This window comes from Dendropsophus ebraccatus, chromosome 3 (genome assembly GCF_027789765.1).
Source record: "Dendropsophus ebraccatus isolate aDenEbr1 chromosome 3, aDenEbr1.pat, whole genome shotgun sequence".
NCBI lineage: Eukaryota > Metazoa > Chordata > Amphibia > Anura > Hylidae > Dendropsophus > Dendropsophus ebraccatus.
In genome coordinates this window covers 24,986,015-24,997,712 of record NC_091456.1, presented here as the reverse complement: position 1 = coordinate 24,997,712, position 11,698 = coordinate 24,986,015, and the positions used below count along the sequence as shown (strand labels likewise).

Here is an 11,698-nt window from a genome sequence, read left to right as displayed (position 1 = left end):
GACAAGGATTTCCAACAGAGAATTTCCTGGTAGGGCATGAACTGGGTTTTTGGACGGGTAATATGGTGCAGGGCCATCTCTGTCCATGTCAGGAACTGTCCACAGCAGGAGAGGTTTTCTATGGGGATTGGCTACTGCTCTGAACAGTTCGTGACATGGACAGAGGTGGCAGCAGAGAGCATTGTGCCAGACTGGAAAGAATACACCACTTCCTGTAGGACATACAGCAGCTGATAAGTATGGGAAGACTTAATATTTTTAAATAGAAGTAAATTACACATCTATATAACTTTCTGAAACCAGTTGATTTGACAGAAAAAGATTTTTGCTGGAGTACCCCTTTAACTAATGTTCAAGTCAAGTTAATTCAGTGATTATTATGCTGAGTGCAAACTGGTATTTAAGCCGGAATAGGGATGGCATAGGACAGGGTTGGACTTTGTCATGTCTCTAACTACATCAGAAACTTGCCCTTAATTGCCTTTTATCAAGTCATTTAATTGTATGTATTATTGTAGGGTTGATAATTCTTGGGTCTAAGGGTCACAGTTAACCCTAAATGCATATCGTGTTCTAAAACGGTATCGGGTTATTAGATTAATGACAGTATGGCAGCATTCTTATTACTTTATATACAAGTACCTGATCAAATAAAGTGTGATTTTTTTATTTTTTTAATCTCTACAATAAGAGACAAACTGCTGAGAGACAGCTGCCAAGCTGCCATCGACTGACTGACACCCACTTGCGTTCTGCTACCTGATTCCAGACATTCCTTTCCGTGTCGACTTATCAAGAAATGCTAAACTGGAATAGAAAGGACCGGGGTTTGGGAAGTTAATAAGGGGCAGGTTATACATTGATGGCAAGGTAGGGGGCGGGAGGACTAGGATGGGATGGGTCTATAATTAACCCCATATAGGAGTCACACACCTGGAGGAAGAGTACAGGAGCTGGTGTCAGTGTGAGGAGTGAGAGAGGGAGGCAGGATGTCAACCCCTCCAAGTATCACCACAGGTGCTCCATCTGATGACAAACCCATCCCCATCAACAACCCGGCTGACATCTCTGTCATTGTGATATATTTTGTGGTGGTGCTGGCTGTGGGAATATGGGTGAGTAGTTTATTATTTACCTGGGTACTATGTTTTTAAGATGTGCATAATGTTTGTGTACTTGTATAAAAAAAAAAAAAATTAAGTATAGGGATAGGATAATAGTATAAGTAGCTATATATATATATATATATATATATATATATATATATATATTTATGTGTGTGTGTGTGAATACATGCATACTAGTATTAAAAAAAGTATAGGAGTAATATTATAAGTAGCTATATATATAGAAATACATGCATATGAGTATAAAAAAGTATAGAGATAACAGTATAAATAGCTATATATATGCATAATAGTATAAAAAAGTATAGGGATAATAGTATAAGTAGCTATTTATATGCATACTAGTATAAAAAAGTATAGGGATAATAGTATAAGTAGATATACAGTATATATATATATATATATATATATATATATATATATATATATATATATTAATACATGCATACTAGTATAAAAAAAGTATAGCGAGCATAGTATAAGTATATATAGCCATATATATATTTTTTTTATGTTAAATATAATAATAATAATTCCATAATAAAACTGTAAGCCTCTGTATGAAGCTGTGCAGAATCTGAACCCACTGTATACAGTATGTAATGGACAATGGCCGTCTTTGTTATTGAGGCTTTTTTTTTTAAGAAGCCCATAAAGAGAAGCAGCTCCTCTAGTAGCAAAGAAAATAGATCTGTGCACCTGACTTTCTTCTCGCATGTAGGTTATACAGAGAGATGACAGATTTTCCAGACCACAGTCCTATTAGTGTAGCTCTTATTGGTCAGATTGTGATGGCTATTAAACAATGTAAGACTCATCTGATGAGCAAATAATGATAAGAAGGGTCACAGGGACCTTAGTTACACAATGTTTTAAGTGTCCCTGTCATTTGCAAAAACTTTTGTCATGTCAAAAGTTTTGATCAGTCAGGGTCTGGGTGTTCACATCACCATGATCTCTTAAACAAGCTGGGAGAAGCGTGCAGCTGAGTGCTTCACTCCCCAGGTCACTGCTTTTCCAGGAGAGCAGTCGATGAGCCTGAACACCCAGCCATGCCAAAGGTTTTTTCTAGTGACAGGGACACTTAGCGGTACATTCCCTTTAATGAAACTAGTTAGTTAGATCAGATATACTGTTCTGCTAAATGCACTGTGTTTTTCTTTTAAAATGTGCTTAGTGATTGCACTAAATATATCATCACATTTCTACTATTTTGAAACGTTTGGTTCAATTTGTACCGTTGTCTGTATTTTGCTGCTTCATGCATCCTATATCATTATTGACGATTCTCCCCCATTGTATGTAAAGCATGTCAGGATTATATAATGTTATTACAACATCATATGCTGGGCTGTAAATATATATATATAGTGGTGTGCTGGGCTATATATAATGATATGCTGGGCTGTATATATATATAATGGTATGCTGGGCTGTATATATAATGGTACGCTGGGCTGTATATATATAATGGTATACTGGGCTGTATATGTAATAGTATGCTGGGCTGTATATATATAATGGTATGCTGGGCTGTATATATAATGGTATGCTGGGCTGTATATATATAATAATATGCTGGGCTGTATATGTAATAGTATGCTGGGCTGTATATATATAATGGTATGCTGGGCTGTATATATAATGGTATGCTGGGCTGTATATATAATGGTATGCTGGGCTGTATATATATAATAGTATGCTGGGCTGTATATATATAATGGTATGCTGGGCTGTGTATATAATGGTATGCTGGGCTGTATATATAATGTTATGCTGGGCTGTATATATAATGGTATGCTGGGCTGTATATATATAATAGTATGCTGGGCTGTATATCTATATATATATATATATATACATATATTAGTATGCTGGGCTGTATATATAATGGTATACTGGGCTGTATATGTAATAGTATGCTGGGCTGTATATATATATATATATATAATGGTATGCTGCTCTGTATATATATAATGGTATGCTGGGCTGTATATATATATAATGGTATGCTGGGCTGTATATATATATATAATGGTATGCTGGGCTGTATATATATTGGTTTGCTGGGCTGTATATATAATGGTATGCTGGGCTGTATATATAATAGTATGCTGAGCTGTATATATAATGGTAGGCTGGGCTGTGTATATATATAATGGTATGTTGGGCTTTATACTGTATATAATGGTATGCTGGGCTGTATATAATGGTATGCTGGGCTGTATATAATGGTATGCTGGGCTGTATATATAATGGTAGGCTGGGCTGTATATATATAATGGTATACTGGGCTGTATATGTAATAGTATGCTGGGCTGTATATATATATATATATATATATATATAATGGTATGCTGGGCTGTATATATAATGGTATGCTGGGCTGTATATATAATGGTAGGCTGGGCTGTATATATATAATAGTATGCTGGGCTGTATATATAGTGGTATGCTGGGCTGTGTATATATATGAACATGTTCATTCTTCAGCGCGTACAGAGCAGGAGCGCGCGCCTCCCATAGACTCCCATAATGAGCGGGAGGCTAACGGCAATTCCGTCGCGGAATTCCGCTACCTTTCCTCAGTGGGAATGGGGCCTTACTGAAAAAATTGTAGATACTTGGAACAAGCTTACAGCAGATGTGGTTGGTAAATCTACAGTAACTGAATGTAAACCTATCTGGGATAAACATATATCTGTAACATTTATCTTCTATCCTCATACCCTGTCCTGTGTTTCAGGCTATGGTAAGGACAAGCCGTGGTACAGTTGGAGGTTTCTTCCTGGCAGGGCGTAGTATGGTGTGGTGGCCGGTAAGTGTTATTAAGAATAAGAGACCTAAATAATACATAACCGGGAAGGTTAATCTGAGGCCAAGTTGCTCATGACTTCATTGTAAATTAACCCTCCTGGCATTACAGACTGCAGAGACAGCCGGCCAGGAACCTTAATTACATGTGTTTGCATGCATCATCTCAGAAGGGAAGGGGAAGGAAGGAGATAAGAGCGGGGATGTAGAGAAAATCTCACACTCAGTTTTCTGTGTCTTCAGCAGAAAGCAGCAGCACAGAAATGGGGGAAGGAGACTAAAAACATAACAACAAGTATGGAATAAACTGTTTGGGTCCTATTCCACAGGCCGATGGGGGCCCGATCAATAATGTAAACAAGCGCCGATCTGCTAGAAAGGGCGCTCGTTTACTGGGCCTATTACACAGCCTGATAATCGTTTAGCGAGGGCTACAGGGACATCATTACTGATGTCCTTGCAGCCCTTGTTTAATCACCATACATTACCTAAACATGTTGCAGGTCTTCTCCTGCGCTCCTTCTTCCTCCCGTTTCTGCACACAGCAGCAGCTTTGGTGCGGCCTGTCTGAGCTGACCAGACCGCTCAGCCAATCACTGGCCGCGGCGGTCCTGGCCAGTGATTGGCCATGTGGTGTGTCAGCTCAGACAGGCCGCACCGAAGCTGCTGCTGCCCATGGGACCGGGAGGAAAAAGGAGCGCAGGAGAAGCCCTGCCACATGCTTAGGTAAAGCATTGTGCTTGTGAGATCGTCGGTTGCCCATCGAGCATCGCTATTCCACGCAGCGATGCGCAGTCGGTGCCCTATGATTTTAGGTTTGAACCTAAATAAACGATCAACCAATGACACGATCATCGGCTGAACGTTGTCTCTATGCCACGTTTTTGTGTCCGTCAAAAAAAACGGATCCGTTTTGATACCTTTTTTTTTACAATGGAAGTCAATGGAAAAACGGATCAAAACGGATGTACACAAAAAACGCAGTGTGAACCTAGCCTTAAGGCCCTATTCCACAGAATGATTATCGGCCGTATTCAGCCGATATCAGCCGCTACGGACGATAATCGTCCCGTGGAATAGAGTGCAACGATCAGCCGACATCGTTCATGTCGGCTGATCGTTGCGGTCGCTTGTTTTTCAACATGTTGAAAAACAAGCCACTGATACAGCAACGATCTTCTGCCGTCGCTCCGTTGAATAGGAACGTTGGCAGCAGACGCTGCTGTATCCTATGGGCTGCCCGGACGATCAGCGATCACCTGGGCAGCCCCCCCGCAGCTCCCCGCCCCCCCCTCCTGCACTCACTTGCTCGCTGCAGCCGCATTGAATAGTGGCGGCAGCGAGCGGGTAACGAGGAGCAAATGAGCGCTGAGAGCGCTCGTTTGCTCCTCTAGATGACCCGTGAAATAGGGGCATAACTCTGCAGGAGGGGAGATGAATCAACATGTATTTTACCTAAACTCTTCAGCCCCACTTCGATCTCTCTCCTCCCCCCTCCCTTCTGAGACAAATCTTGCAAACACATGTAATTAGTGTTTCTGGCCGGCTGTCTCTGCACTCTGTAATGCCAGAAGGGTTAATCACAGTTAGGTCATCAGCAACTTGACCTCAGACTAACCCTCCCATTAACCTGTAGTATGTAACTGTTTACATCTCTCTGCCTTGATTGTCCAAACATATAGCTATGAGCCTATGTACCAGCATAAGGAATCCTAAAGAAAAGTCTGCACAGAATCTGCATCTGAAATCTGTATGGATTGTAATGCATATTTTAGTAGAAGAATCTATGCAGAAAAACACTGCAAAATTAATTGTACTTTTTTTCTATGCTAAAAAGTCCATGATGGAGGTTTTTGAAAAATATGCAGATTTTTCAGTTTTTGTGTGAAATTTTCCACTGAAGTCAATGGGAGATGGTTTTTCATGCAAAACCATGCCGATTTGGGTGTTAAAGTCCATGCACATTTTTCGCCCCGAGAATGTTATTGATGTTCTGAAAGTGCTCTGTAGCACAGCAATTGATACACATTTTTTATGCTGATTGTACCAAAAAGACCAAGAAAAATTAAACTTGCCTGAAGTAATGGCTGGTGTAAACGTAAAGGGGAAGATTTATCAAACATGGTGTAAAGTGAAACTGGCTCAGTTGCCCCTAGCAACCAATCAGATTCCACCTTTCATTTCTCACAGACTCTTTGGAAAATGAAAGGTGGAATCTGATTGGTTGCTAGGGGCAACTGAGACAGTTTCACTTTACACCATGTTTGATAAATCTCCACCAAAGTGTCAATGTCATTATAACTTTCAAAGTCTAAATCAACAGTAGATGTGATATAAAGCAAGTTTGCAATTTACATTCATTAATTATTATTTTTTTTAATTTTCATGGAAGACCCAACACTTCCTGTATTCTGACTCTTTTTTTTTTCTCAAAACTTTTATTCCAATCTGTTTCTATTTTCTTACTGTATTTTTTTTGTTTTTGTTTTTACTTTTTGTATATTTTTAAGGGGGCTGCCATCTTGCCTGGGCTGTTTTAACAGCACTTAGTGGCATGCTTTACAGCAAGACTCATGGATATAGACAACAATAGAGTCTGTCCCCTTGAGAGGCATGTAAAACATTACTGAGCGTGCTCTGTGACTTGTGAAGAGGTCATTCCACAGGTAGCTGCTATTGTCTCCTCTATCCACTGGTAGACAGGAAGTCTCAGCTTAGTTTTGGCCTCAGTGGTGAGAATGAAAACTGCAGGATATCAGGATTGTTTTATAATATATATAGTAACATGGAAAATTAGAAAAATGTCACCAAAAAAATCTTAAATAATATGTTTAACATAATAACATTCTTTAACCCCTTAACGACCGCGGGCGTATATTTACGCCCTGCGGTCGGTAAGGGCGTTCAGAGCGGGGCCGCGCTCTGAACCGCGGCGGTCCCGGCGGACCTAAACAATAGGTCATTTTCTGATGATACATTCCCTTTTCATTAGGGTAGCTTCACACGTACCGGATTCGCAGCTGCGAGTTTGCAGCCTTTAACCCCTCGCCGCCCACAGCATACATTACCTGCTTGGCGCCACGGCTGGTTGTGAGGCTCCTGTCGGTCCGGCTCAACCAATCAGTAACTGCAGCAGGGCCATGCACTGATTGGCTGAGCGGGACCGACGGGACGTGTGAAGCTACCCTTAAAGTATACCTTTTGCTAAATATAATTTTTGGCGTGTCATCATACTTAAACAGGAAAGTGCAACAGCAACCTGCGAGTGCCAGGACTTACCGCACATTCGACCTCCAATGTACACACGATAAAAACCTTTTCTGAAAATCTTAAAAAATGAGGTTCTTAGCAAACTATTTGATCAAACAGAGTGTACCATCTCACCATGCCAAGGTGCCCTCAGAAAGATGGTCCTACTCTAGCAATGGCCTCTCTCAGATTCACATTAAGCCTACAAACTGGGCATGGAGGATCAAACTAATCTCTGTTTAAAACACCCACAGGCTTTTATCGTGTGTGCGCTGGAGAGAGTATGTGCTGTAAGTCCTGGCACTTGCAGGTTGCTGTTGCCCTTTCCTGTTTTTGTCTGTATTTTAGCCACGGCGGTGTTCAAACTGCCTGGAGTGAACATAGGTGTTGGAGTTCTGGCCAATTTTTGCACTTTATGTCATCAGACATGTTAAAAGTTATTGATCAAATCGGGTCTCACTGCTGATACTCGCACTGATCAGGAGATATAGCCATGGAGAGATCTCGGCAGCTCAATGCACTTCCCCGCTGGCCGCTTATTCTATCAATATTTCTCAATGTGAGGCCATGTTCACACACTTTTTTCTTTCAAATAACATCTGCCATTTTAATTTAAAATAACAGCTGTTGTTTTCAGTCTTCAATTATTTCCATTAAAGTCTATGGAAACAAGGGCTATTAGTTCTCACAATGTATAAAATAATGGTTGTTAAAAATCTTTGTGTGAACATAGTCCAAGTCTATGAGAAAATATTGAGGGAATGAGCTGCTGGGGGGAGGATTGCGCTGCTGCGATCTCTACCCAGTTATATCTTCTGATCAGAGCGGGTGTCAGCAGTGAGACCCACTCTGATCAATAACTTTTGGCATGTCATCAGACATGTGAAAAGTTATTTTAGTGACAGTGCCCATTTATACTCAAAAGTGCAAACTTTGGCTGCATTCAAATGTCTGTAGTTGTGGACACGCAATTGCAAACAGACCACAGGACCAAATGTGCTGATTGTGTTCCCTTTACAGTATCACTGTTGTTTTTTTTTATTGTTTGCAGAAATCAATAGTACAGGCAATTTTAAGAAACTTTGTAATTGGGTTTATTAGCTGAAAAATGCATTTTTATCATAAAAAAGCAGTTTAAAGCTCTCCCCCTGTCTTTATTGTTTTCTATGGAGAGGGGAGGGGGTGGAGGGAGATGAGGCACCAAAACAGGACAACAAAGAGTTAATTTGCAGCTACATCACTGGTCTGTCTCCTCTGAAGTCAGCACTGACCTCTCTGACTTCTGAATACTGGCTTTCATACAGGCACCACTGTGTAATCCTTTGTTCTCTGCTCTCTGCTGCTGACTAATCTCCCTCCTCCCCTCCTCCTCCCCAGACAGGGCCCGACTGATGTAAAGAAGTCAAGATTTCCTGATAATGAGCAGTGGATGAGAGAGGGGGGGGGGACCTGGGGAAAGTCTTTTTGAATGCAGATAATGGCATATTTGCCTAATAAACCCAATTACAAAGTTTCTTAAAATCGCCGGTACTATTGATTGCTGCAAAAAAAAAAAAAAAAAATTTAAACGACAGTGACACTAACTTTGTCTCTTACCTATTTGGTAGCTCAGTTAGGTTGCCCATATATTTGACAAAAAATAAACTTTATCTATATGTACTTGGAGTAAGAATGCATGGTATGAAACCTTTAAAGGGAACCAATCAGCCCAGTTGGGCTGATTTGGTTCCCTGCAGCACTGTATAAAGATACTATGCAGCTAGTGGCATGTACAGGCCGCAGCTGCAGCAGAAGGTTTATACTGGAGAAAATTAAGTTTAATTCCCGAGCTAGAAGTAGTCGTCTGGGTGGCTCCTCGCCCATGTCTAGTCACTCGTGCTCGGCGGAGAGGATTGACAGGGAGCGGAGACAGTAATGGGCCTCTCTGCCTGTCACTCATCCCCCCCGAGCACGCTGACAGAGAGCAGTGACTAGACACAGACAGGGAGCTGCCCAGATGACTACCTGCCGTGCCTCTCCCTGCCGCACGCCCAGGGATTAAACTTCTTTTTCTGGAGTATAAAGCTTCTACAGCAGCCACAGCTGATATGTGCCACGAGCTGCACAGGAGCTTTATACTGTGCACTAGGGTATCATATCAGCTGAATTGGTTTGATTGGTTCCCTTTAACCCTTAATATTATTTATGCTGCAAAAACCTGTAGGAATAAAATGCTCACTTACCGCCTACAGGATGTTACTGTGATAACCTATTAATAAGTATTTATGCAGCTTCATTAAATAAACTTTTCTATCTATCTATCTATCTATCTATCTATCTATCTATCTATCTATCTATCTATCATCTATCTATCTATCTATCTATCTATCTATCTATCTATCTATCTATCTATCTATCTATCTCCTACCTATCTCCTATCTATCTATCTATCTATCTATCTATCTATCTATCTATCTATTTCCTATCTATCTATCTATCTATCTATCTATCTATCTATCTATCTCCTATCTATCTATCTATCTATCTATCTATCTATCTATCTATCTATCTATCATCTATCTATCTCCTATCTATCTATCTATCTATCTATCTATCTATCTATCTATTATCTATCTATCTATCTATCTATCTATCATCTATCTATCTCCTATCTATCTATCTATCATCTATCTATCTATCTATCTATCTATCTATCTATCTATCTATCATCTATCTCCTATCTATCATCTATCTATCTATCTATCTATCTATCTATCTATCTGTCCATTATCTATCTATCTATCTATCTATCTATCTATCTATCTGTCTCCTATCTATCTATCTCCTATCTATCTCCTATCTATCTCCTATCTATCTCCTATCTATCTATCATCTATCTATCTCCTATCTATCTCCTATCTATCTATCTATCTTTCTATCTATCTATCATCTATCTATCTATCTATCTATCTATCATCTATCTCCTATCTATCTATCATCTATCTATCTATCTATCTATCTATATGTCCATTATCTATCTATCTATCTATCTCCTATCTATCTATCTATCTATCTATCTATCTATCTGTCTGTCTGTCTATCTATCTATATCCTATCTATATATCTATCTATCATCTATCTATCTATCTATCTATCTATCTATCTATCTATCTATCACCTATCTCCTATCTATCTATTATCTATCTATCTATCTATCTATCTATCTATCTATCTATCTATCTATCTATTATCTATCTATCTATCTATCTATCTATCTATCTCCTATCTATCTATCTATCTATCTATCTATCTGTCTGTCTGTCTATCTATATCCTATCTATCTATCTATCTATCTATCTATCTATCTAGTATCTATCTATCTATCTATCTATCTATCTATCTATCTATATATCTATCTGTCCCCTTCTAAACCCTATTATGATTGGTTAAAGAGTAATAATGACACTATTTAGTGCCTGAAACTTTAGGTATATGTGACATAGGACAGATTTCATTATTTCCTTCATTAATGCATGGCTGACAGGACACCGATCCCCCATTCTTCTGTAATGTTGGGGTGGGGACAGGATGAATTAATGACTAATGTTATCTTATATATTGTGAAAGTATATTTTTGCAATAATTCACAAAGAGATGCAATGTTATTTCAGTAAGAAATCGACTGTAGATTAAGTCTGCACAGAGAATGGTGTGAATTGGACTGGTACTGACAGACCTGGTGCCACTTGTCTTCCTGTGCCATGCAGTATGCCCACCTTACACGATAATGCAGTGATAATGGATGGGCATGAATAAAAATGTTCATTGTCTGGGAGAATTAGAAAACTTCCTTGTTCCTCTTGTAAATCCATGTCACCGACATTATGCAAATCCTGTGGTGAGCTCATCACTGCCTAATAATTTCCTGAAATTCCACTTACGCCAAAACTTCTCAACTATTAACCGGCAAACTTATCGCTGACACAATTTTTTTTCATGGTGTAACATAACAGAAATAGTGTGGACGCTCACACTAATGCCATCGTATTCCCAGAACCATACATGAAGATGAGATTATCCCCTCAGTCCTCCTGATACATGCTACAGCTACATGCAGTGCCTAAAAAGAACTATTCTGAGCATATTTTTCTATTATTCTGCATTATGCCAATCCTCTGTTATTCTTCTTAAAAATATATATAATCTGAGGATTCTACCCTGTCAGTGAAGTGTGTATCTACACTTTGACGTTGTCCAATCATTGCTGGTATATATGGAGTGTGTAGAGACAAATTATATTAACAAGGGGCATAGCAACACCCAGTTGTCAATTTATTCATACACTTCCAGGAAGAATAACAGAGGACTGGCACAATACCGAGCTCTAAGCCAAGACTCTGTGGTGCTGCTGTTCTGCCAAGCTCATATTATTAATGGCTCAATGGCTATATACTCCCTATGGCACTCTGGTTACTTCATCAGTTTACTGTCATCTGAAGCTCCCTATTGTCAGTAATATGGAAAATTAT

At 39.5% G+C, this 11,698-nt stretch overlaps 1 protein-coding gene across 1 annotated transcript in view; it reads left to right on the top strand.

The window, feature by feature from the left end:
- Positions 1–908: 908 nt before the first annotated feature.
- Positions 909–11,698, top strand: part of SLC5A1 (solute carrier family 5 member 1) — a 52,098-nt gene continuing 41,308 nt past the window's right edge. Inside the window, exons 1-2 of the mRNA XM_069961211.1 lie at positions 909–1,115; positions 3,874–3,945. Of these exons, the coding sequence (XP_069817312.1) occupies positions 990–1,115; positions 3,874–3,945 (198 nt within the window). The 5' untranslated portion in view covers positions 909–989. The remainder of the gene's footprint in view (positions 1,116–3,873; positions 3,946–11,698) is intronic.